The sequence below is a fragment of the Idiotropiscis lumnitzeri genome, chromosome 11, assembly GCF_059441095.1.
Source record: "Idiotropiscis lumnitzeri isolate Australia: NSW breed Sydney's pygmy pipehorse chromosome 11, RoL_Ilum_1.0, whole genome shotgun sequence".
Classification (NCBI taxonomy): Eukaryota; Metazoa; Chordata; class Actinopteri; order Syngnathiformes; family Syngnathidae; genus Idiotropiscis; species Idiotropiscis lumnitzeri.
The window spans coordinates 3,585,506-3,612,928 of NC_142401.1; the positions used below are offsets into that span (position 1 = coordinate 3,585,506).

Sequence of the window (27,423 nt, forward strand, 5' to 3'; positions counted from 1 at the left end):
GCCAAGGGCAGGGGAGGGTGGGGGTGAGCAGAGAGGAGGGAGCAGGCGAGGGAGGGGGAGGGCGGTCGGGCCCAGACTGAGCGGCGCCGCGGCACACCTGGGGAAGTTCAGGTTAAATAGCTCCACATTCCTCAACACACAGCTGATTGAAACATTAACAAACAGTAATCCGCGGGCCAGGCCGCAGATGGGCCGGGAAGCGAGCCAACACGCAGGCAGAGAGACAGAAAGGGTGAGAGAGAGAGAGAGAGAGAGAGAGAGAGAGAGAGAGAGAGGCGGGGGTCAGTCTCGCTTTGGCACAATTTCCCACACTACAAGCTCGTGATTGAGATCTGCAACAACACGTCATATTTTAAACACCCCCCACACGCACACGTACACACACCCACTTACCAACACACTCAACAGCTATCGACACTTATCTTTCCAGACGATTCACGGCATTTTCCTGTAGGTTTGTTTTTTTTTTAATTCCCGAAATATGAACGGTGACCGCATCGTTGCTATTTAATCGCAACATGGGAATCGATGCACCCTTTGCAAGTAGCACCCCCTAGTGCTCAATTGTGAGTATTGCAGTCATATATAAGGAGACCCTTGTATTTGTTATAGAGCTACATTGCCCCCTGTTGGCAAAAGTGCAAAAGGGACAGACGGGTCAGGTCACAAATTTATTATTGAATGAATGAATAAATTGATTTATTTCAGATTTATAATTGACTTAACTATTAAAATTACAGAATTAAATAAAACATTGCTTTTAATGTATTTCAAAATATCGTTACTGTTTTATTTTCAATAAATACACTGCACAATTATTTAATGAGACTGGAATTTATTACATTTGAATTTTAGAACAGACCGATGGGATAGGTCATTCATAGATCAGATTAAAAAGGGAATTTTTAATATATTTTTTTGTCTGGTTCCACAGACTAAGTCCATACAGAAGAGCTCATGCTCTAAAATGTGCTATCATATAAAACAGTGGAGTATAATACAAAAACATAAATATAACATAAAAAAGTTGACTTGCTTCCTGACTACTGTGATGCTGATGTGCTAACCTTGCCTGTTGTGTCAACCAGACGTTATTCCACAATAACTTGACACGTAATGGTTTCGTTTGTTTATTTTGTAAACATAATATACACCAGCTGATGTGCCCGCTGATAATCATAAGTTCACAATCAAAGTGTTTAAATAGAAATTTGTATTTACATCAATATGAACAACTGAAAAACACTAATATACATCCTGTAAAATGACAGCTATTCATATCCCAAAGATAGGAAAACAGCTCGATGATCTTTTGCGTCGCTTTGCACTTCATTCAAACATTACAAAGTTCTTTTCCCCACCCAAAGTAACAAAATGAAGTTGTAGTTGAGCCATTGATATGTCTTGGAGTCAACTTTTCTTATTTGCGTTAAAAAAAAAAAGAAGAAGAGAAAGAAATATGCAGAGGGGAATTTCATAGTCCTTTCTGCACAGAGCTCCGAACAACGGCAACCCCTTTTACAACTAAAATATAGAACCATCATATGCGCTTACAGATGTATGATATGTACCCATTTACCATCTGAATAAAATAATGTATATCATAAAAATGTACATCCGAAACTTTCAAAGCTATACAAAGATGTGGAAAAATATCTTTGGATTGCGCTTGTTTAAAAGGTAGATTAAACGGAATAAGAGTCCAAAGGAAAATGACCAAGTGGCTAAAAAAAAAAAAAAATTCAAAATAAAATGCACTCCACAGAAAGAGGAAACAATATTTGTGAGGACCAGAGGCGTGGTCAACTGCGGCCTTTTTGTTTGTTCACATCCTCATTGTACTGCAGTGAGACGCACGTACAAAGCTGATCTCGCACGAAAAGCGACAAAATAATTTTTGCGTGACGGACGGTCCTGAAAGAATTCCACTATTTTCTAATAACACTCGAGTACGGAAGCTCAGGCCTTCAGTTCGTCAGATCCTTGTCACAATTAAAAGTGCCTCGCTCAGACATGAAATACACACATTCAAAAAAAAATGACAGCGTTTAAAGTAGATGAGGAGGGAAGACAAAGGAACGAAGGAAAGTCGTATCAGACCTGTAATAATTGGAAAAAGTGTTAGAAGAAAAAAATATAGATATCAACCAAATCAGCTTTGACCTACTGCAGCAAAAAAATATATATAAGCATTCTTTGTGCAATAATAGGCCTTTAAAATCATGTTTGATATATTTTGTAGAATATTTACAATTGCTATTCACAGATGATGCTTGAGACATCTAATACTGCAGTACCGTTTGTTTGCTCAAAACAGAGGTTGAGATGCTCACTGACAGACGAATAGATAGACATTATTGCTCCGATCTGCATACCGATACAAACTGTGCTTATAGCTTCCAATGACTTTTGCATGAGGCGCATCCAGACAATTAAAAAAAAAAAATTATAAACAAAAAGAAACCCATTGTTGTGAATTTCTAGTAAGGCTGTAAAGATGAGGAAATATTGCATCAATCTTTTTTTTTTTCCATACAGAAACCTCCACGTAAAGTGCAGTCAGAGCCAGTTGTACCGTCGCTCACCATTTTGCTCAACACTGCCTGACATCTCCAAGTCATACACACACACACACACGTACTAATATGAGGGTCCAAGGCTCCAGTTGGAGATGAAACCTGGCGCAAATTCATCCTCAGGGCAAAGTTCCTCTCGGATGAGCGGTGTGTTTGCGTCGTTGATGCTGGAAAATAATGTTTGCGTGTTGTCGGGGCCCAGACATAATCCTGTTCTGCTAATGTCTTCAGCAATACTTCTGCAGAGAGACGGGGAGGGAAAAAGTGTGTGATTAGATATGTTGTGACAGATCGGCAGAATGCCGGCGAGGCAAAGTGGCATACCTGATCAGGTCCCATTGGCATCCGACCCATTCCCATGGGGTTCATGCCCATCTGGCCCTGCATTGGTCCTGGCATCTGGCCCTGCATTTGATTCGGCATCTGGCCCGGCATTTGATTCGGCATCTGGCCCGGCATTTGGCCCATTTGCGCCGAGCCGGCACCACCGACCGGAGCGCTTCTGCCAATCGAGTTGTTCATGATCATGTTGCCAAACTGGGCCTGGTTTCCCTGCTGCGGAAATTGTTGCTGGGGATAGGAGCTGCAGGGTAGACACAAAGAGATGCAAAATGATGTGTTGTGGACACACTCAAATCGTTTGCACTCCAATATATGGCCTCAATTAAGGTTAGGACAAAATGTTTTTTTTATTTTTTTTTTTATTTCAAGTACCGACTAAAAAATTGACTTTATTAATCAAGTACCCCCATTGTGACCAACATTCGGACTAAATGTCAACAAAAATGAGTCAAAGTCTGATTTATTTAGAAAGGTTTAAAAATAAAGATTAGGTGAATTAAAAAAGTTACGATAAACCTGATACTGGTACTAGGGCAGCAATTCTTTCACATAACCACTAGAGGGAGCCCACAAATCATTAGTGGTAAACACGCTACCCTAAGAATGGATGAAAAAAACGAAAAAAACGGATGAAACTTTCAAAATTTCAAGGGGACATATTGTAGATGTATTTTTTAAAATTGTTTATTTACAAATGTTGTTAATCTTTTATCCTCCAATTTCTCAAAAGGTGTCTTTTTTCTAAACTTTTCCTCATCAGTAGGGCAAATTTATATAGTCATAAAGCACCATCACTCTGATGTTCTTCACGAATGACATATAAGGGAGGCTCCAAAGCCGAACTTTTAATAACGCACCTTTAAATCCTGATGATGACATCAACGACGCAACACTTCAGCCCATGCATACTGTCATTAAATTGGCACCGCATACCTTTTGCGCGGCATTCCACCCTGCGGCCAGCCCTTCATGTCTCCTGACGGATACATGGAGCCTCCCTGTGGATTCCCTTGCATTCCTGACATCATGTTGTTCTGAGCAGGACCTCCCATTCTCGCAGTCATCATGTTTTGCGGCGGGCTGCTACTTGGAGCCATGAACGATTGCTCCCCCTGCTGGTTCATACCTGCACGTGCAACAAAGCAGTCAACTTGGAACGCGAATTTGGCAGACAAAACGTGAAATAAAAAAGATAGTAACTTGAACATTTGTCACCTGCAAAACCAGTGAATGATTTTATTCTGAATAAACTCATTATCTTAATCTGACTAGATAACATAAAGATATTTTTGATCATATGAGGTGATGATTAGGATAAAACATGTTTTGAAATTGTTTGTATTCCAGTGTACAATTTTATTTTTTTTGGGGGGGGGGCAAAAATCAGAAAAAGGAAAACACATTTTTTCCCTGGAAAAAAAAATCCTTCCTAAAAAAAGTATTAGCCAAACAGGAAATGCTTTTAGTAACATTTCATACACATTTAAAAAGTTGTGAACCACTGCACTGTTAAGGAGTTAAACCATGATAAACAAAACAGAGACACGTGACAAATGTAGTGATTGTTGTGAAGAAGAAGAAGAAGGCAAGATGCTGGAAGAAGCCCAACGGCTGTTTTTCCAGTGGTTGAGGTGGGAAAGCCCGGCGAGGCGAATGCTCACCCTCCCAAAAACTCAATGGCGAGGACCCACCTGTTGCTTTTTCTCAATCCCAGCCACTCTTCCGACACAAACATCTGTTGTCCTATTTGACTCACCATAGTTACCTCCATAGTTGAATCCCTGCTGTCCCGGCTGGTTCATGCCGGGGCCTCCCATGGCACTGTCCATTCCTCCTGGCGCAGTGACATTTGGAGGAGGGCTGAATCCTGCCGCAGCCCCCTGCGCCGCCTGCATCTGCTGCTGCTGTTGCTGCTGCTGCTGCTGCTGCTGCATCAGCATCATCATCCGCTGCCTCCTCATCTGCATGGTCATCACTTCCCTGCTGCGCTGGGCCATCATCTGAGCATTCAGGAAACCCGGCTACACACAGAAAAAAAATACACTGATTGACTTAACATAACTGGAGATTTATGTGACTTTATCAAAAGGCGCTAAATGGCCATGAGGCCTCCAAAGTGACGGACGCCCAGTTGATGGCATACCTGACCACTCATCCCGGGCTGCATCCCAGGTCGCATACCCGGCTGCATGCCGGGTTGCATGCCGGGGCGCATGCCAGGGCGCATGGCAGGATTCCCTCCAGGGGCACTTTCCATCTTCATGCCTTGACGGGTCTGGTTCATAAACTGTCACATGAGATCATTTTAAAACATACGTCATTGCGGGGGTCGATTACCTCAAGTGTAGCATAGAAACTGCTTTACAAATGTACTCAACCTCCACCCTACATGCCCTCACTTGACAGCATTGACGTTTCTGCATGTGTTTAGCATGAGCATGTAGAAGCACTTTGACTGAAATCTTTGTAGTTATCCATGAATTATCAAACTTGCAGGAAGAGGAAAAAATGTCCCCGAAAAAATTAAAAAAAGAAGTGTAGGACTATTTCTTGATGAGGATTCAAGGACGTCAATGCGAGTGTGATCACCTGTTGCCCTTGAAGCCTCTGCTGCAGCTGCAGTCGAAGTGGCTTGGTGGCGGTCATCATGCGAGGTCTCATCATGTTCGCTCGGGGGTTGCCCAGACCGGCCATCCCGCCCATTCCCGGGAAACTTCCGCCCTGGCTCATTTGATTCATCATGGGGTTGAATCCTCCCGGAGATTGGCTCGCTATGGTGTTGCCACCATAACCGGGCTGCATGCCCATGGAGGCGGGCCCCGGTGGCCCCGGGTAGCCTTGGCCATACATGGGCTTTTGCTCCAAGCCGATGGTTGAGTCGGGTCCTGTGAAAGGTTCTGGTGGGGCCGATTGAGACGGTCCTTGTTCCTGGGGCTGAGGATGGCCCTCAGGTCCGTGGTTCTAAGGTCAAAAAGAGAGAAATGACATTCTGGTTTGGTACCCAAACCTGAAGCCGCTAAATAAATACTGCAGGAAAACCAGTTTGGTTACCGCAGTGCAAGTGTTGCGTCACAAATTATCAGCAGGTGCCAAGAAACGATTTGCGTTCAGTACATGTACCTGGCCTACGATTTCGGGGATGCCCAGAGCTCGGTCTATTTCCTGCAAAGCAATGACGTCGGCAGTGTTCAGCAGAGAGTCCAGCTGATCCAGAAGTGCCCGCTCATCGCTCTGTCCCTCACTGCTAGCCAGCGGGCCGAGAAGCTCCTCGAGGGGGTTGCCAAACGGTTCCCTATCACAAAACAATGATCCTGTTACAACTGCGATGAGTGATCAGGAGCAACTGAGAAAGACTCGTGTTTACCTGCTTGTGTTACTCTGCGATCTTTCAAGCCCCATGGCAGCGTCTGGCCAGGAAGGGGACCGAGCCGCGGGCCCGTGCCCGCCAAATGGGGTCATGCTCATGTTGCCTTCGTTTGTACCTACAACAGCGACAGTGGGCGGCGCAATATCAGCAGGGGCTTGAAAATAGTCAAACTATTCACATCAAACAATGGAAAAACAAAGATTACAAATGCAAATCTGCTTCCATTCAGTTATGTTACATTTTCATGTATTAATCACCAAGCCAGACTTCTGGAAATACATTTTCAAGCAAGCATTAACTGACTCGGGATCGGAAGATAATTAAATTAACCGATTAATTCAATTTGGACTGTTCAGAATCACTTTGCTTTGGTCTCTTTGTATTATTTTTCTTTTAATTAAAGACAGACATACCCATCTCCATGAGTTGTTGCTGCAGGATGGACCTCGTGTTTGCGGGTACACTGTTGGAGCGGTTGATCATGGGTCCACCCATTGGACCAGAGCGACCCATGCCTGGGTGACCTGGTCCGGTCATCTGGCCGGCGTTTGATCTTTGCATTACCCATTCCCCGGGTCCTGCCATTGGAGGCCGCTGAGGCATTCCCGTCCCTCTGACCAGGCCTCCTGATCGACAAGGGTTAATAACACAGTAATTACCGTCTCTGTGACACGGAGGTCAGTAGGCGACATGGAATAGTTACAGCAAGGTTCTGTTACAAAAATCGATATATTTTCCCGGTGTTCCATAAAAGGCAATATTTTTCAGAAATGCGAATAAATAATATTTTTCAATTCACTTGATGGATGGCCTCTTGGCGGACACACTCCGGTGCCTCCGGGAAAGCCATTTGGAACACCCCCGGGTCGGATGGGCGCATCCATATTCTCTTGTTTGATGAGTGTGGGACAGAGGACGTTCCTTCTTCCGCTCAGGCCAACTCCAACGGGTACTTCTCCACCCATCGACTTGGCATCCACAGACAACGCTCGTTGACAGGCGCCTCGCTGACCCGTGACTCTATCTCCTTCTGAAACAAGCAAGAAACCCGTTGAGGCTCCGTAGCTGTCCAATGATCACGTCTAATTGGTCAAAATGCATGACAAATTAAAACCCCAAAATTTACAAAAGGATTCGCCTTACCGAGTATACTATCCGGCATAATTCCCTGCTTGTTCCCAACTTCTTTTCCTGACCTGGAATCAGGCTCAGAGAAGAAAGCAGAAACATTCCGTGTTCCAAGGATGGTCTCCAGAGTCTCCCCCTGAATCATTGATGGCGAATGAGAACAAAAAATGTTTATAGCACCGACTAAGGCAGCAAGTGAAAGTTTTTTTTTTTTTTTTCGCTGACGCTTTTACCTCATCAGACGGCTCAAGCTTAACCTTGCCATCCATGGCGTGGGTCTCAGAGCTTGAGACCCCCGACCCCAGAGCTCCCCTCCCCTCCAGCTCCTCCAGCTTTGGCTTGATATCAACACCCTCCTTTGAGTCATCCTTATTGAGGAGGTAGTGAAGGAGTGCATGGGACATCTCCTTCTTCGGACTGTGCTGCTCCTGCTTGGATTCTGATCCCCTAACGCCTCCGACTGCAGCGGCGCCTGCCTCGGACGTGCCCGACTCTAAGCTACTCTTGCCGGTGGCCTCCGCCGTGATGCGGGCCACCTCGTCAGGAGTGTTCCCGTTTTTCAGGAGCTTGTGGAGGATCTTGTGCTTCTCTTGAAGTGACTGACTTGTGAAATGCCCTCCGTTGCCAGAAGAGGACACGGCGCCATGACCTGCGCCCGTCGAGGAAGACACACCAGTTGACGAGGAAGGACTGGTAACTCCACTTGTGGCGTCTTTGACATCTGGCGCGGAACTGGGTCCGGAGCTTGGAGGATGTTTAGCGGGCGCGAGCTCATCTGTCGGGGACGTGAGGAGCTGCAAAAGTTTCTTGTGGCTTTTGTCAGGCACCCGATGATTGCTGTCTCCCATGTTTGCTCCCGCGTCTCGGCTTGCTTGACTGTCTGGTTTGTCTGAGGCGCACTCGCTTGAGGCGGTGTGCGGATGCTGCTCCCCTGTTGCCCCCAGCGACATACCTGGGCTCTTGGAGTCGCAGTGGGACGCAAGGCTGGATTTGCAGGCTGCGCCTGTCACCTGGTTGGTGGAATTCATGCTTGGTGAGCTGTCGGGCTTATGTGCGCCCGGGGAAGTAAGAGGGGAGGGCAGAGGATTGCCCACACCCTCACTGATGGCTTGCAGAGCATTCAAGGAGCTGCTGGAGAAAGTCGTGGTCCCGCCTCCTGAGTTCCCCGGGTGACTGGAGCTCATGGGAGAATTCAAACCTATAAAGGTTATGTGAGTAAATGTGTGAGAATAGCAGATTTTTTTTTTTTTTTTAATTAAGCTCAACAATCAAGAGAGTTGGGTCGTACCTCCAGGAGAGAAGGGGCTGGCGCCCATCTTGGGACTCCCTCTGACTCGGGGTGACCCCATGACGTTGTGTTGGGGGCCGTTACTACCGGGACTGGCCTGTGGCGGACTGGTCATTCCCATGCCATATCCTCCTCCACCTCCAGGCCCACCCGCGTGGTACTGAGCCATCTGTTGATGTTGGTGCTGATGCATGCCGTGGTGGCCCATCTGATTCATCGGCCCCATTTGGTTCATCGAATTCATGGAATTGATTGGACCCATGTTGTTCATCTGATGCATGGGATTCATTTGATGCATGGGGTTCATTTGATTCATGCGGTTGCCCCTCGTGTAAGGAGGCGCCCCTCTTTGGGCCAAGTTCCCCTGCTCGGTCATGCCGTAGGCCATGTTCATGCCTCCGCCGGACACCATGTTCATCTGTTGGTTGGGGTTGTTCACAGCCATGCTTTGAGGCCTCATGCCGCCGACTTGGTTACCACGATAGCTATTCGGCTCTCTGAAAGACGAAAAATAGGGTGAGACGATCGCGCGCTTGAAGTCAAGTCAGAGTCCAACTAGATTCAAATGTCACCTCTGGAGCAAGTGTGTGGAGAGAACCGAGTGTGGTTCATTGGTGTTGGGATTCCTGCAGAGGTCACTGCGGGTCTGGGCGGTGACGGGGGTGCCGTCAGCGAGGGAGAATCGGTAGAGTGGTGTTTCTGCGTGGCCATTGTGGAAAGCTGTTGTGACATTTATAAAAAAAATTTAAACATTTTTGAAAATCAACCGACTCAATGGAGAGACAGAGGATTACACTAATGCCATTTATCGATAGGAAAAAAATGTGAATGTCGTTGTCTGTTACAGAATTTTGACGCTGTTCAAATAAAGTGCTTAATTGCTTTTTGAATTTCGGCACGTTCACAAATACAAACCATCTTGATAGTGGCGTTTGCAAGACCACGGCTGTCCGTCGCTTCGACTGAGGAACATCTGTATGCAGCGCCTCACCAGGTCCTCCCAACCGGGACGCATCGTGGTGTGAAGGGTGCTATGCTGCTCAATTTCGATAAGTTTACCTAGAAACGAGAAACCAACAAGAAAGTGAGCTTGCGGTACATGCAGTATGCGGTGTTCATCTGAAAATATTCCGCTTGAATGGACTTCAAACCTGCTGTTCTATTTTCCATTATGCCATTTCACATTTGCACGACATCGGAAAGCAACGCAACCTTACCTGACAGCTCGTGGCGTGTGCTAAAGCGCTCCGTCCGCTCCAGTGCTGTGATGCGGCGGGCCACGCAGATCATACATGACTGTAGATCTGAACAAAAGAAACAATAGAACCTTACACACTCGTTATTTTATTTAGATGCATTCTCACATCGAATATTTTAAATGTACTTTGCAGGGAGAAAAGACATTAGTGAGAGATACCTTCCCCTTCCTCCATCATGGCCCGCGGCTGAGTGAGCGCAAAACACTGCATGGTCTCATAGCGCTGACCACCGGGCCTGTCTTCCGACAAGCCATGACTTTGACCGTGGACCGAGTTGACCAACATGCGACAGTTGAATGTGTGGCTCTTCTGTCTGGGTGCCTCTCCTCCCCACGATGCTCCATTTGGAACTACAGGAAGCCGTAAAAAGCACCACTGAGTGACGACGGTGACATTTGGCGTTTGTGCTCCCCGATGCATCGTGTGTTTTTACTCCATCGCACTCGGTTTGGTATGTAGAACTCATGTCTCACCAGCGGATTTGGGTAAATTCTTGTGGAACGCCTCCCGGTCGTCATCGTGAATGATGTTGTACACGCTGGTGTTGATGAGCTCCTCCTGTTTGTACTGAAGGTATTGTGTCACATTGTCTGACACAAATACGATGCTTCCCTCTCGGTTCACGACAAAAAGGAAACCATCGAGAGCCTGGAAAGAACAAAAAGGTGGAAAATTAGGAATGCACAAACTTTGAGTCAGGGGGGCAGCAAAGATAGCGGGAGGATGTGCATTTTTTTGGGGGGGGAGCAGGTGAGAAAGTGACCTGTAAAAGCAGGGGTCCCAGGTGGTCTTTGTCAATGACCCCTTGACCAGTAGAGGAGACATCCGCCTTCTGGACGTCATCAGCACTGCAAGAGTTTTTACCTGAGGAGACATTGGATGGCGACTATAAATTAAATTCGGCATCCTCAAAACATGAAATGGAGTATAAAAATGCATATTGTCGCTGTCGTGTGTGCTTCTATTTTATTTTATTTTTTTTTTTACGTTAATGGGGTTTCTGTCAAGATTGATTTTGATTTGGTTCCGTATTTAGTTTCATGTTTTTCCTCGTGTTCTTTAGTCCGTCTGTCTCATTAACTTATTGGATCCACCTGTGCTTGTCGTACGGGTCCCTTGTGTTAGCCAAACAGCTTCTTCCAACACTTTGTGTCTTGTCCAGGTGTTTGTCGTTGTGGTTATTTAGTTCCCTGCTTTTTTTTTCTTCAGTTCTCTCTCTCACATTGATTTGCTGTTCAATTAAATTTGGTCCAAGTATGTTTTTCGAAGTGGTTATTTAGTTACGTTACTTTGATCATTCTTGTTTTGGACTTCTGTTAATTTTTTTATTTTTGGATGAGCCCAGTACCTTGTTTGCCTTATTGATTTGGCTCTTTTGGCTATTAAACACATTTTGTTTTGCATTCCTGCATTTGGGATCTCCTCCACAAAAATGGAAGAGTTTCCGCATTATGGACATGAACATTAAAAATTAAAATAAGAAAATGTTCATAGGACAGCGATGATACGACAGTTGCCGTACTATTTATCATTATTCTTATCAACTACGCATTGATTTCTTCGCTCCCAAAAAAATGTAATGTGTTTGCCGGACCACCAGGTGGCAGCACGAGTCACGTACGCATGCTTAACATACCTTTCTATTTTTAAATTCAGCATGTGTCTGAGACTTTGTTCGACAGCCCTCAATATAGTAGGACTGCCTATCTCGGGGGGTTAAGTGCTAAGTAAGACACAAAATTGAGTAACCTTGGAAGAAATATCCTTTTGCACTTAACCACTTGTGTGAGATTGCGAGGATGAATGCCACTTAACTGAGGGGCCAACTGTGGACGTGGAGGCGGTGGAAAAGATGTGTTGAACTAACAGATCCAGATACAGAATGAAGACAACATTCTCAACCAAGTCACATTGTCAAAAATCATCCTGAAAATGGCTAAGAGAGATTTCGGAGTACCTTTCTTCATCAATGTGATGCAGAATTTGGCAAAACGGATCATTGGTGTCTCTGACAGCCTTGAGGCACGACCACCAAGCGTTGCTCTCAATTACTGGTGTTCGTTTACCCCCGTTACACCGCCAAACTGGCTGTCCATCTGAGGCCTGGCCGTGAACCAAAAGCGCCAGTTCATCATCGGCGTCATCTGCCCCGCAGAGGGCTATTTGATCTCGCCAAACCATATTCACTTTCAGTTCGCAAATAAGGACGACGCAAATTGCATATCGTGTACTCTCGCGGTGTCGTCGCATGTAGGTGCGTCGCGCGCTTTCGCTCGTACCTTGCTCTTTGATTTGTCTGATCTGCCGCACAGTCTCCTTGAGGATTGCACATTTGTCCGGCTTCACGTTGAAGCTGTCAATGTTGGAGAGGTTAGCAGAGATGAGCTCAGCCAGCTCCTCGATGTACTTGGTCTCCTGTTCCCGTCGACGCTTGTCACACCTGCCGGGGCGCCAGGGGGATTAGACACGTTGCCAAGACAACCTCACCACCCCGCCGACGTGCACCGTCAACTGTTCCGATAGTTGCGAGGCAGCGCAAACGTGCGGCGACACCAAAAGCGGTCGCCAACGGTGCGTTCATTGCTCTCTCACTCACCCGATGCCTGGCGTGTCGCAGGTGGACAGTTTACGTTTGCGGTCCGAGCACAGTGGCTCCAACGAGTTGTCTGCTATGCCACTCATCGTCAGAGCATATCAGCACCTGGAAATTTACAGCCACATCTTACACATGTCCACTCACAAACCAAAAAAAAAAAAGGCTTCAATAAATCAAACACAGAATGAGCCGGGGAGTGTGTTTTACGTGCGCGGATACAATCTGATCAAAGGGTACGCGTCCTCTGATGTCAGTAAAATATGTGAAACCTCAGGCAAACCTTGAAAGCCTGGTGTCAAGTTGAGGTAAGAAAAAAAAACAAAAAAAAAAATAACAACAAACTCCCTACGCAACTGAGGTTATAAATGAAATGACTTCCATGGGAAGAGCAGATTCCTCCTGATTTATGAGGGAAGACTATCCAGTTAGTAAAGCAGCCTTGGTTCTTGATGGGAATGAAATCTCATCTGTTCCACTGTGAGGAGCGACTGATGATGATGTGGTGATTTGAAGCCTCGGGGGAGATGGGTCATCCTGCGTTCAGCCAGCTTGCCCGCTAGAATGGTAGCACTCCACTCTGCCGGCAGCAGCAACACACATCACGATGCTGCGATACAAACCCTTTCCAGTACACGTACACGCTCGGGCACGCTGCAGCGCAGCGTGGAAGAGAGATGAATGCGAGGAGCAGCAAGGCATATACTCGGCAGCCTTCCTCTCCGTGCAACTGTGCAGGACCACATAAGCAAAAAAAAACAATCTCGCCTAGCCTAGACTTGGTCCTCAGCAAGGCTACGCTTTGCATTTCAGGGACTAGCAAATAAACATCGCTTTTATGCATTCCATTTACTTTGCTTTCTCCACTAGGCTAGAGCCGTTCTTTCCTCCGGAAGGTTTGAGCTGCTCTTTCTCTGCATGCCATCCTCAGACAACCCCTCCCCTTCTCTCCCTGCCTGAATATAAAATTCACTTCAATCCAGTTGCATTTATATTGCACCAAAGCAAAACCACAGTTTTGTGCAGTTTTTTTTTTTATTATTTAAAGGAGGATCATTTGTCCCATACCAGATTAAGCCTGGGCTATTTGAGTTGCAACTAATGATCTGGTGACTCCGCACTTGATTCATTTCCACACTTCTGAGCTCCTCTCAGTTCACATTGGAGGAAACCGAGCTACCCGATTTTGTAAGGTGGCTCTTCCCGACGACGTGCCATCCTCTCCTCGACATGCAGATGGGTGTAAATGCACAGGAACAAGCCGTCTTTCAGCACAAAGGAGTGAGCTCATTCCACAGTTGAAAAGTGGCGAACGGATGAGAGCAATTATGCAACTCCGGCTCCACACTTGCAGGCTCGGACATGCAGCTAGGTCACCCACCGCCGCCACCACTCGACTACCTCTACCACCAAATCGCGCAGGTTATGCCCGTGCTTGCTGCCGCGGCCGCACTCCGTGCTATAAACCCGCTTGCTCGTTGAACTTTTATCGGCAAACAGCAAATGATCTTGCTTTGCTCCATTCCAACTAGCTCCCTTGAGCTGAACTCCGTTCTTTCTTGCTTCCTTCCTTCCTGGTTTTCTGTCCTGGGGCTCACCTCTCCAGCAGTGGAGCAAGATGACATCAACGCACAGACAGCATCACAAAAAAAGGACCTGAGTGTGCTCGGAGCCTTCCTGAGAAGGGGGGAATTACACACTCCAGGTAGTGGGTTTTGATTCGGGTTGCGGGAAAACAAGTTAGAACTTGTTTTAACAGTAAAAAAAAAAAGCGCAGCCAAGGAAGCAAACAACAGAGTATACAATCAACTGTACCAGTCGACCATCGTGTACGTATCAGCTCAATATGGGTCCGTGCAATTAATCGAAATTCAACAATTACAAAATTGGCAAAATCGTAAAAAAGATTATTAGCTGGGAAAAATATCGTTTTGTGATGTATTGTGGTACTTTTTGTGCCGATACCAGGTATCGGTATGTTGAGGGAGTATCGATACTTTCGATACCACGTTGAGCTCTGTGATTGATTTTTTTTTCCTATTTTGCACTCCTGTGTGTCAGGCACAGTTACTGGAATGGTTTATGCAATTTTCAATCATGACACTTGAAGAAATTTAAGTTAAAACTTTGGGAACACATGCCTCTGTTTTTTAATACTTCTTATATATTTTTGGGTTGTTTTGTTCACCCAAAAAGTTGGAAAAATCGTGATTAGCTTCGATTTGTGAAATTTGCTAAGTGGCAAGTCGCATTTGCTCAGCCCCCCCCCCCCCACCCCTCAAAAAAAAGGACCATTCATTAGTATTCTATGGGAGCTTCTGTATTTTTTTTAACATCCAAACGCTCACCTTGGTGTGTAAAATCCCCAGTTTAGCGCCATCCGGGTCCCCTGGGCCACTTCAATGTGTTGTCATCGCCTGAGAAGGTAAATCGTATTTATATGTTTAGTGTGACAGAAATTCATCGGGAGAAACAATTTTTTTTTTTTAATTTAGCAAGAAAGCCACAGTAAGTTGCATCCTGTTTGCTTCATTGCTCAGCTTGTTCCACTGCGTCATCACTTCCCTTTCCTGGAAGTGTGCCCACTGCCATTTCATCCACCCAATTTACATACCGCCTGTATCAGGCCAGTTGTTTCGAGTCATTTTGCTTTCCACTCGCGTTTTGACCAGAAATAGTTTAGGAAGCCATGAGCAATACTTGACAACTCGGGTTTTGACGCCTATCATTTCGCAAAAGTCACAATTAATGAGCAAATAATTCCTAATTGCAGTGTACCGTAACTTAATTACTAACCACCTGCAGAAGTGCATAATATTAACTGAAAAAATCAAATAAAAAATCGTTTAGCCGCTACAAAAGATGCCAGTCCACATACTCCCACCTTTCTCCTACGGCCAGCCATTAATCCTTGTCAGTTTCTGCAAACAACTCATCTTTATCAGTATTCTCAAAAAGCCATGAAAAAAAAAAAAAAAAAAAAATACCTTCATACTTTTTACATTGTCGTCACGCAATTGCTCAAATTACCTTTCATTACACGTTAGTTTTAATATTTAATGACGTGCGAAGACATTGCTCATGTTAATGATTTCCCACAATAAATGTCCAAAATGATTTAACAACAGGGCAGCAAGCAGAAACGCATCAATATGCAACACGTTATTGCTCTAAATCTCTGAAAGTGATTACATTTTCAAACGATGACGACTACAACATCCCGAGCCATTTTTACAACAGGCCTTGGAGCGATTCACGCGGTCCTTGGAAGCTACCTGGTGGCCAGCTCTCGACCTTGAAATTCATGGCCTTTGTCACGTTTTCGTATCACGTAATCAGTGTTGCAGGAGGAAGCGTCAATGTAGATGCCGTACAACATGGGGGGAAAAAAATGGATGTGGCAACGGGGCAATATGACGACAGATATGGTTAATAGGATTGTACATTTCTCCACATACCTGCATGCAAAACCAAGGGCCGTAACTATGAATGTCTCATAATCATTTTTTTCTGTATCACTGTCAGAATCTGTCCAAAATTTCTTGATGTGACTCGACGGTTAATACCACAACACTGGCTAGCTTTATCGGGTTTCGGCAGTATCGTTTGAATGATGATGTACTTTTATTCCTAAAGACTATAAATCTCTATTTAAAAAAAAAAAGCTAGCTGGTAGAACAACATCAATCAAGTACAACTTGTTTATGCCTTACACAAGATTGCTGAGTCGCGTTTCACTCAAGATAATGAGCTTGAGAAGGTGCAATGCGATTCCTCCAGGTGGCTCCTCCCACAAGCACAACTGACATTTTTGTTTTACATTTATTTAATTTTTTTTATGCTTTCCACATCAGCGAGCTTCGCACGGCAACGGCGCCATTGCACATGGCGTCCGCGTGACTCAAATTTTCCCGATCATACGAATACAAAACTTTCACGTGGACGGTCCGCCTGAGCAAAACACGGTGGACGAGATAGAGCCATAGTACTTCATGATTCTCTTTTTCATGTATTTTGCCATGTGTTCGCGCTTATGTAAATGTTTTTATATCAATAATTTTTTTGCTACTTCAATTATAGCGTTGTTTTGTTTGGAAGATTAATTACGAACACCGATTTCGATTCACAATTGAATACATAGAATTCAAATTCTGTTGGTTGTTGGAAACATTTGTTGGTATATTTTCCATTGTATTTTTTTTTATATAGAAAATGCATATAAATGTATGGATTATTTATTCTAACAGCGTCAATAGATGTGACTGAAAACTTGAGTAGTTTGCATTTTATAAGCGTCAAAAAGAGTTTCTAAATATTTTATTTCCCATTTCTCCCTAGAACAGGTCATTTCCAAGCACTCACGCACCGCAAAGCATTCTTCTACCACACTTTTTTTTTCCCTTTGTCAGCACAACTTGTACTACTTGTTTCTCAAGACAATCTAAATTGCAACTCCATTAAACTATCAATATAAATAAGCGATATTGTCTGCCTTGGACTTCTGAATTTCTAGAAAAAAAATCCACTCAAATGCTCTCAACAAATTAGGTCGTTGCCAAATGTTGTTGTTTTTTTTTTCTTTTTAAATATACTTGTGTTTTTATCGTGCGACTCCTGCAAAGTTCAGAACAGCGGCAGTGTCACGCACTCAATACCAGAATAGTGAGGAGGACATTCCTGCTCAGCAGAAATAAAAGCCTGAAACTTGAGCTCTCCGAGACAATGACTTGTGGGCCAACAATAAACACGGACACACCCAAAACTAACTGGGGCGCACGCACATGAACACACAATTACAAACCTCACCAAATCACACCCAATTTATTCGAGACTGGCACCACCGTCAAGCAGAGCTGAGCAAGTGTGCCTCTCAGCGGAGAGTTTCGACGTTCGACTTTTGTTTCAGGCCGTTTTGTTGCAGCTTCTTTCTGTGCTCTCTGAGTACGCTTTCCACATATATAAAAAAAAAAAACGCAGACATGGTAGATGAACTGAAGATTAAGTTGTCCATAGGTCGCCCAAGTTAGTTGGGATAAACTCCAGCTCAAAAAAGCTAATTTGAATACAAGTTTTACAAAAAATAATAATAATAATTTAGAAATGAGGAAAAAGTGTAGCGTAGATAATTCATGGTTTACATTTGATAACAGACGAGCATTTCTGAAACCCTGCCATGTCATATTTGTCTTGGGACAAAAAGGAATTCCAAAATGACTTCCTGTTTTTCTTTGAGCAACTTCACTACTTCCTGTCAAGCTCAACCAGCACGAGTGTTCGCACGAATACCACGATCTATTGAAAATTGCAGATTTTACTCGACTCTGTGGCCAAGATTTATAGATTTGTTACTGGAGAAGTACTTTAATTGTTTAAATGAATGGCCTCCTCAACCGTACCGTCTGCAGGGTCACCGAGGGGTAAACAGAAGTCATATTTTCTTGAAGGCTTCAATAATACATAATGCTAAAAATGAAATCATCTTGTAATTTAGCATCTTATGTTATAGATGGAAAGGGTCAGTGCAAGTTCTAGCGGAGGCCTCACAACATGTCATAGTGCATCATAGTGGCCTGACCGGCCGACGACCCCCCCCCCCCCCCCCCCCCCAAAAAAAGGCTTCTTGTTGGACTGCATATGGCCTGACTGTTTGCTTTGTGGGCATGCAAGTTCACATGTACATGAAGAACTTGTCACTGCCAATACTGTAAATATTGCGACATCGCATTTCATACTGTGTGGAGAAAAAAAAAAGGTATCATATGTTGCACTTTTGCATTTCCGTTTTTATGTTTCGCCTGCACTACATTATGTGCGAATCCATTATCGGTAATCAATTCGGAATCACTCAAACCCTGCATCCAAAAATACGGTTTCTGACACTCCTCGTACAACTTTATGGAAATTAATGAGCTCAGTTCCTTGTCCGTCAAGTACAACTTATTTGAGGTGCAACACATGATATGAACCAGCTGTTTTTTGTAGGGAAATTATTTGGAGAAAATATGAGATTTCGAACCAAATGACAGTTCAAATGTGTCATTCAACCACAAAGTATGAAACGTTTCAGTTTCAAGCAAACGTGGCTGTTAAATTTGGGCTTCTTTCCCTCTACCTCCGAAATTTATATATATATATTTATAAAACACAAATTACGTAATCTTGTTCAGATACGCATGCCGGCGCCAGGACTCTCACAAACAAATGACAGTCGGCAACCTGACCCGCGCCCACGGGCTGACTCGCAACAAAATCTGCAGACCGCCCCGTTATGGTAAAACATTTGGAAGCACCACACAGAATTTTCTATTGAACCCCAAACACCAAGACACGATCGTCACGGAAAAAGCCAAAGCTGTCGTGACGTCATTCACTTGATTCAATATTTGGATTTGCAGACGGTCGGCGACTCATTAAGAGAGTTGCAAAAAACGCACGCGCGAGGCCACTCGATTGTTCGCTGCTGACTGCGTGCGGTTGGCTGGCAGAAAGTGTCAAGGAACAGAATGTGGTATAAAATAGTTCCGGCGATGGCGCACTGGATCGATTCCCGTGCAGCTGACATTGCGTATTCAGAGTGGCGTGGAAATATCGTGTTTAGGAAAGAGCACGGATTTGTTTTTGCTTGTGTTGATGCTTTACTCAGGGAGCGCGCATGAAGTCCACCGTTGACAGCAGCAAGGGAGAAGGAATATTTCAAAGCAGAAGAAAACTGCTTGCATGGAAGTGTTTTTACAGAAAATAAAAACAGAAAACAACTCCCACCCTCAGCCAGTGAACACACACACACCTCCGGTAAGCACGGTCAGGATCTTCCAATTTTCTCACCCAAAAATGCAACGAGTCGAAAAATAAACCGGGGAAATAAATGAAGGCGGAAACAAAGAGCCGGCAGATCTAACTGCGTGCATGTACGTGTGTCTCGTGCAACTATCCATCATTAATGCCGACAAAGAAAGGAAAGAAAACAGGACAGGACCCACGTGGACTGGAATTCAACCACAGAACTTAAAACGCTGCTGCAGTGTTGGGCTCGAATATAGCCATCTTTTTGTTCAACGCTTGACACTGCTTTCATAGTAAAAAGGATCACAAATGAGAACGTCGATGAAAGGAAAAGAAACACCCAAACAATGACCCGGCTCATATCACGGGAATGCTTTCGTTAATCGATGGCTGGCTCGCTTTTTATCAGCACAACCAAAGCGTCAGGTTTTGATCGGGCCTTCGTGCTGCCCAAACATCTGCGAGGGAAAAATCTCACGTCGCCCCGGATCATTTAGACTGACGTCAGTCGTTCTGAATATTTGATGCCGTTTCCGACAATGAACAAGACAACATTGAGGCAAAAAAAAAAAGGAGTCGCTTGGATTGAGAACTGTGCGTGTGCACATTTCACATCGTCATTTTCAGACTGCGGCGCGGCGCGCCACTGATTCTCTCCCCCGTGCATTTTCTCCCCACCCACACTGCGCTGCGGACCCCTCCCCCCACGTTCCTGTTGGATTGGTGGAGTAAACACAGGAAGAGAGCGGGCTCTGTTCCACCATGCCAGAGCTGAGGCTGGGCGTTCCTACAGCGCTCCTGCGCCGGGGTCAAAAGTTTACTGTGGTTTTCGTTTCACCTTTCCTCAGCCAATCACGGCGCAACACTGTCGTGCGTGAACTCTGACCCCGACAAAGAATTTTGCTCAAAAGATGGTCTGACGCCAGTTTGACAACTGCGACCCAGCCCCGTCTCCCAATTCTCCTCTCACTGCTGCTTGCCTTTCTTTTGAACAAGGACAGTTTTCATGAGTCGACGGAGAGCGGGAGTGAACGATTTAAAAAAAAAATAAATAAAAAAAAAGTGAAGGCATACAGCAGAGAAAGACTGGCCAATTTACCTGAAAAGTAGATTGTACAATGACAGTCAGTTTCAGGAATCGAATGGGAGTCCTCCTTTTTCCTTTTTCTGTCCACCTAATGCTCAAAGAAAGAATCAATTTAAAAGAGCAGCGAGATTGCGGGGGAAAGAGAAACACACACACACAGTTTGCTGCTGATAATGCGGCTTTTGTTTTTGACTTCGTGACACAACATTTTCCAATCTGCTGCAGATCAAGTCTTTCAACGGCTCGTGAGCAGGAAACGGAAAACAAAATGAACACCAGCATACTTGCGACTTTATCAAACCGCCTTAAACGGCGTTCACGGAGAGTCCAAAAAGTGACAGCTCAATCGTGGTCCCGTCAATGAAAAGTTCTATCGGGCCGGGAAGATCAGTACCACGATATCCGCACACCCTTTCCGACACTCGCAGAGGGACGGATAGCAGAAAGCACCACTGCCACCACTGCAGGCACAAAACGGTCAAAACCGATTGTTGCAATTTTGCAGATGCGGACTTTGACTTTGCTCGTTGAAAAGTTCTGTCACTACAACAGCTGGCAAATCTGGCTTCTTGTTAAACTTCTTTATAGTTTGGACACAAGACATACAGATTTGAAAACGAGGCAACAAAAGCAAACGTTTAATACGAGTGGATATGAATGGCATCGTTGCAAAACACCATTTGCTTTAAACTGTGCCGTGTTTAGGACTCTGTGGTTGCTGGGGGGGGGGGGGGGGGATCGACTCTCATCATATTTTTTGTCATACCAGTGTCAACACGCTGTATGTCGTACGCCGACAACCCTAAACGATGGCGTGGGATCGTTTCAGACTCCTCTCTCCTTTGAACTGAAAGTTGCAATAAAGTAAAAATGGCACTTGCGGAAACTCAAAACTCTCTATTGTGATTCTCAGAGAGAATTATCACCAAATGGAACTGCAAAGTTGGAGATGGAGAGCCGTTCGTGACGATAGTGAAGATGAGCTTTGAGAAACTTAAGCTGACCATAGAGCGCGTGCGACACAGTGCCGCAAACTAAAGCCTTGTTTACATGACAATGACCTTTGCTGATGACCGCGGGGTTCCGCATATACGCGGAACCAGAAGCATTTCCTTGTACGTTGAATTCTACAAAGCTGGCTACGCGAGTCCTGGATTGGGCAGTTTTAACTATTCGTCACCAGAAGATGCAACCGACGTGAGTTGCAAGTTGTATTTGCGCGGCGCGCCGAAGGAAACGCGTAAAGAATCGCAAAAGAGAAGATGAGAAAGTCAAAGTAACGGTTGAAAAGTTCATCTCGTCTTATTTTTCTCGACTTTTTCGCTCCCCGTCTTCACTCGGCTCGCTCTCTTCACTTTGAGCTGCCAAAAGCGGCAGAAAGAGAGCATCTGGTAGCAGTTATGACACAAACCAAACTTGTCGCCCTTTCTGCCCCCCCCCCCAAAAAAAGCATTTCTTCTCAACAAAACACAAACGGGGTCTTGCGAGGCTTTTACAATAGTAACAAAACTGGACCGGGGATACCCTTCCCCCCACTGGCTTGTTCAGGTGAAGTCATTTTATGAGCATTCTTTAGCTTGGGGGGGGGGGTGAGTTAAAGGGAGAGTTGAAGTTAAAGAGGAAGGGCAAGGAGAGGAGGGGGACAAAGCTCTTGGCACCCCCTCTGCCAATAAACTCTTGCTTTCGTCCAATCAGCGAAGACTACAGAGAGTTTACTGTTCCAAATCCTTGCTGGTTATAAACTGGAATTGGGTGCAATGATTGCTTCAGGCTGCCCGTTTGGCTTTGAGGAGTGTGCGTGGCTCACATATGGCTCAGCTCGCCTGACACTTGGGTATTACCACAGAGTTGAAGATGAGGGGATCGAGGAGCTGAATGAGATGCGATTTTGGCGAGAAAAACAAAAAACGGTCCAAGTGCAAACGGCACCGCTTCACTTGATTCAACGACGAAAGTCGGCTGTCTGGCTTCCTCGGAGTTGTGAATAACAATCTGGTCGGAGCCGCTCTTCTCATACTCTCACTTGTTTGGGCGAAGTCACAGTAAATATTTCAGCAGTGGAAACACGCCTGTCTTGTTAGGCAGAGCTTTCTATATTTAGCCGAGGAGGACGAACGCAGAGGGAGCAAACCTACCTGTTGAGGATTTTTTAGAGTGCCAGTGGAACGCAAACTTAAAAAGACACCCCCACACACACACAAAAAACGGACGTTGATTCCAAACACTCACGCTTTCCATTAACACGCAGCGATGCAATTTAAAACAACTTAGCTCGGCTAATTCTAAACTCGGTCGTGCTTGCGCCTGACAAAAAAAAGTGCAGGGAGTCATATTTCAATTAGGGGAAACAATCAGGCTTTCCTTTCAGCTCGCTGTTGTAACGACGACTGTGACTCCAGGTCATCTACACTGTGGTAATTTAAGGTCAAGTCTGCTGAACATGGGCGGTGTGTGTGCGTGTGGGGGGGGGGGGGGTTAATTGGCTAACGTGGTAATAAATCCATTTAATACAGAACCAATCTAAACAACGTCGTCCTTGTTATATAGGAGAGCGCTATTCATGTAACACCAAATCGTCCTTTTTTTTTTTTTATACAGTAGCCCAGATTGTTGCGCTAAGTAAGGAAAAGGTTGTTGTAATCAGCAAACAGGAGATAAAAAAAAAAATTCAAGGGGTTGTGACTTGTCAGTGAAAACAAAGAAGCAAAATGAAATGGGGGGCCGGCACCAGCAGAGAATAAAGACCGACAGTGTTTCGGTTTTTCCAAAATGAAATCACAAGTTGGGGGTGGGGGGACAATCGTGTGTTTACATGCATGAGGAAAAAAAAATTGATTGATTGAGAAATCATGTAAACAATAAACTGCATTTGACTTTCACTTGCTAAAAGTATACTTAGACGTATCTCTTGCATACACTTTGATGCAAAAAGTTTTTGTTTTTTTTGTATAGCCGGTCTCTGCGGAGGACTTACCAGGGACTCTAAAACATTTTCATTCTCAAGTAAAGACGATAAAGTCAAGATGGGCGGATGGACCACATTTGGACAGACAAAAACAACAAAAATTCTGGTTTCATCTTCCAGAATGTTCCTTCTTGCATCTCAATACGAACATGTGATGTCACATGACAAACTGGCAGTTGCACCAAATGAAACTGGACGTCATCGTTGTTATCTCAGTTCCCAGTCTTTCGGTCTCTGCTGTGGAACGCACACTAACGCTGAAGGAATTCTATCTATTCAAACATCAGAGAAAGAAAATGCAGTTTGACAAAGACAAACTGGAGACGGCGATCAAAAATAAACCTGCCACACGACAGCGGCGGGCTCGGCCCTCGTTTTAATTACCTCTTGCTGATACCAGTCAAACTTGGAAACTTCTTAAGCCGACATAGTTAACGATTTTCCGTTGATCCTATTTGATTCAACGGCGACACAAACAATTCACTTTAATGCGCAGTCTTCATTCAGAGCGTTAATCGGTTAGAATAGTCACCATTTTCAGAACAATTCAACTCAACAATTTATCAGAGCCCAGCTTGTAAATGATTAAAGAATTAATTTTACCTTACAGCAGTGCACGGAACATACTCAATGGGACAACATGGATCAATATCCAAAACCATGTGGGGAAATCCCAAAACGACCAATAACAATAAACATTCAGTCAAATGAAATGCGTTAGTTTAAATCCACTCTGATGTGTTCACTGTATAATAACAAAACAGGCAATTTATCATCTTAAACAATACAAAATCAACAGCTGCATGTGCGCCATTACGTAACCAAAGAAGTCGCCACTGTAGACAGACCTTTCTGGGTCTCATGAGAAAAAGTGATAAGTTAATAAATTATTGAGAGCGGAGGGGTTGACAGACAAAGAGCCAAAGCCACGCATCCCAGTCACTTCTTCACCCCATCTGCAGTCAAAGAATGCCCCCAAAGATTGATTCATTGTTAACACAGCCTGACACCCTGTGTGAGGGGAGAAAGAAAAGTGCCAGATAAAAGGACAGAGAATGGGGGACAGGGGGCTCCATTTACCAAGAATATGAGCAGAAGCGGTCTATAGGACAGATTCCCACAGTGATCGTTTTGCCACTTTCAAAAAAATAGCACCTATGTGGGCATGAGTAATGGCATTCCATGGGCTTCGAAATGAACGGTGAATCTAAGCTCGGGAACATTGTTCCTCAATTCCCAGCTAGACACAATTTAAATGTTTGCATTATTGATCTGTCACAGCTGTATGCAGACTTTCTGCATTGACTTACATAAGCGGGCGCATTTCTGAAGAGAGGAGCAAATTTAGTTCCTACTGGCAAAATTGGACCATTACTGCAGTGAATTAAAAGTTATTTGATTGAGTTATTTCTCAAATTTCCCCATTGTGGGACTAATAAAGGACATCTTTATCTTTTATCTTTATTCCTGGTAGGCATATGAATAGTGAGCAGGAATGGGAAAAGGTGGGAGTGAGCAACAAGAGCAAAAGTGGGATGACAAACGTTTAAAGACACAAAACTGAGCTCAATTGAGAGAACTGGAGGAAGGCTGGCTGCTTGTGCATTCCGTCAGGCGTGGAAACAACATTTTGTGCCTTAAATTCCACTCGTGCTAGCTATCTAATCAAAAATCTCTATTTTCAAAACATTTGCTAAAATGCATGTGTCCTTCCACATAAAACGAAATAAAATAATGCACATCACGAGTGTCATTGATTTCAATGTTTTTAAATGCAAGTGACGTACTGTACATCGCCAACAAATAAGCAGGTTAGCTCTACATTTTCCACCCTCAACAGTGCACGTCGTCCTCCTGAAGTGATCAAGCTCCTCCTGCACTGAGACACATCTGTCTGCATCTGCAAGTCTCTCTTGCTCTCGCACGCACGACGAAATGGCCTTCTACCTGTGATTTAGCTGCGGTGAGGACCAACACGAAACGCCATTATGCATATTGCAATCACGCATAATGCAATCTCGGTAAAGCTCAGCAAATAATAAATAACAGATGCTTTGGAATCCAGCTGAGGTGGCCGAGCCAGTTCAAGTTTGCTTGTCAGCTGTGAGGACAAGTGGTGAATAAAAAATACATTGAAAAAAACGTGAACAACTTATGTAGATTTTGATTTCATTGCCTGCCATTTGTGCATTATGAGAATCAAAAAACTGCGACAGGAGTACATTACGCGTGATGAGGGCTGATGTGGTTCCAGCTGACAATAAACAATACAGCCAGTCAGTTTATAACACATCACAACCTAACTGATGTGTTATAACAAGCTGAGCGACTAGAAGGCAAGTCAAGCAGGCTGGCTAAAAATAATGCCCCCCCCCTCACCCCCGAAATCATCCCGTTGTGTTGTGTAAAATGTCAAGCGGTGCCGAAGATAAACAATAACCGAACACAAGTACGTCCAGCACATAAACCGACGGTGAGTCCTGGCGATCGTATTGCACCCGGCGAACGAGACATCTTATATTCGCTAAAGTTTGTATACATGGAAGGCGCGTGGAAACGGATACGCGAATTTTAGTCAAAGCGAGTGCATCAAAATGGTTGTATTCAACGCAGAATTTGGTTCACAAACACACACGCACACACAAAAAAGCAAATAACTGAGAATGCGAAGGTGGCTCGTTGTATCGCGACAGCTTAGGGACCATAGTCTGCTTCGGAAACCGAGCTACACCAACTGCCTCTGTGACACATTCACGCAGTCGAACGCACGATAGCAACAGGGTTCGAAAGTCGCTCACTGACTGATGACAAAAAGGGTCCGAAGAAACTCACCGACTTCGACGTTTTCATTGAAAAAAAACTGTTTCTTTTTCCATCTCTATAAACTCTCCGCCATCTTCGGAAGGACCGTGTTTGTTTAAATGGGAAACACTCCCAGACGGAGAGGCAGCTTGTGGGCAGAGACACGTGCATTATGGGTAATGTCGTTCTTTTGTCTTTTCACGCCGCAGAAATTCAACGCTACTTCCTGCACACGTCCACAATACGATGAAGATGATTTGTACCGGGATATATTAGATATAGATATAGATATATAGATATACGCAACACTTGCCTTTTGGACACTGAAAATATGTCCATTTGGCGTGTGTCATCACACATGGAAGACGAAGGAGACAGTCGGCTTGTATTTATTTATTTATTTATGTATGTATTTATGTATTTATTTATTGTTATTTGTTTATTTGATTGATTAATGTATTGTTTTGCTATGTAGGAAGGAAGTAAAGATAAAATCAACTGGAATTCTAGTCATAAATCAGTGAAGTTCAATGCCACACATTGCAACATTTTACAACAGTCTTACTTGACAATATCTGTTATTCTGACAATGTAGTCCATCATGTTTTACAAGTAGCACCCATATGGACTGGTATTAATGATGTCTTGCCAGGCACTTTAAAGCAGAGATGATTATGTATTGATTGTTTAGCAAACAAGTGGTGCCTATTTTCCGAGTCCCCCCCATTAATAAATACTTGATCAAACCGTGAAATGCATTAGTCATTTAATAAAATAACCGATTTTGTTTTTTAACTGTAGGGCTTTATGCTGTTTATATACACCGAGGGAGCGGGGAGGAGTGGGGGGTATCAGAGTCAATTACATTCCTCAGAGAGCCACAGAGGGGCCATGAGGCCCCTGTTTGTGCCCCATCCCCCAACAAAACATGCAAAACTGACCTTCCCCCTTGGTGAGTGTGAGACACTTAATTCCATCCCCCCTCCTCATTCACTCCTGCTACTTTGAAAGGACAGGAGATAACAGTTTGAAAGGGCAGGAGATAGCCCTATAATCATTATTGTATTCAGATTGGTTTACCTGCAAACAGCTATACAACCTGCACAGAACACACAAGTTCAATAAATGCCAGATGCATAATATGATTTTCTCCCCCAATTTTGCAATCAACATCACATATTCAACTGGGGATACTAGTTCAAGTCCCACGTTGGAACATAAGGTCTTTATTCA

The 27,423-nt window shown here is 44.5% G+C and overlaps 1 protein-coding gene across 5 annotated transcripts; it reads right to left on the minus strand.

Moving 5' to 3' along the window:
• Positions 1-1,117: 1,117 nt before the first annotated feature.
• ncoa3 (nuclear receptor coactivator 3) lies at positions 1,118-26,355 on the minus strand. Of its 5 annotated transcripts, XM_088309378.1 has the most exons (24): positions 26,221-26,308; positions 20,436-20,511; positions 14,902-14,970; positions 12,557-12,661; positions 12,240-12,400; positions 10,724-10,824; positions 10,434-10,608; positions 10,119-10,310; positions 9,919-10,005; positions 9,617-9,760; positions 9,274-9,421; positions 8,702-9,198; positions 7,647-8,611; positions 7,429-7,549; positions 7,085-7,315; positions 6,699-6,911; positions 6,283-6,400; positions 6,039-6,210; positions 5,508-5,879; positions 5,062-5,205; positions 4,675-4,939; positions 3,852-4,044; positions 2,901-3,159; positions 1,118-2,815 (listed from the first exon to the last, which is right to left on the minus strand). In XM_088309378.1, exons 4-24 carry the CDS (start codon positions 12,640-12,642, stop codon positions 2,804-2,806), a joined length of 4,656 nt encoding a protein of 1,551 aa, XP_088165504.1. In that variant the 5' UTR covers positions 12,643-12,661; positions 14,902-14,970; positions 20,436-20,511; positions 26,221-26,308; the 3' UTR covers positions 1,118-2,803. The 5 variants fall into 5 exon arrangements, with proteins under 5 accessions (XP_088165504.1, XP_088165506.1, XP_088165507.1 ...); XM_088309380.1 differs by lacking the exon at positions 20,436-20,511 and having other exon boundaries at positions 7,085-7,312; positions 26,221-26,355; XM_088309381.1 differs by lacking the exon at positions 20,436-20,511 and having other exon boundaries at positions 4,684-4,939; positions 26,221-26,355.
• Between the last annotated feature and the right edge of the window lie 1,068 nt (positions 26,356-27,423).

Coding starts and splice junctions, on each gene's coding strand:
- ncoa3 (XM_088309376.1), bottom strand. CDS start 12,642: ATGAGTGGCATAGCAGACAACTCGTTGGAGCCACTGTGCTCGGACCGC. Junction 6,912..7,084: donor GCCAAGAGGCCATCCATCAA/GTGAATTGAAAA, acceptor CTTGTCGATCAG/GAGGCCTGGTCAGAGGGACG. Junction 4,940..5,061: donor AGCCCGGGATGAGTGGTCAG/GTATGCCATCAA, acceptor TTCTGTGTGTAG/CCGGGTTTCCTGAATGCTCA.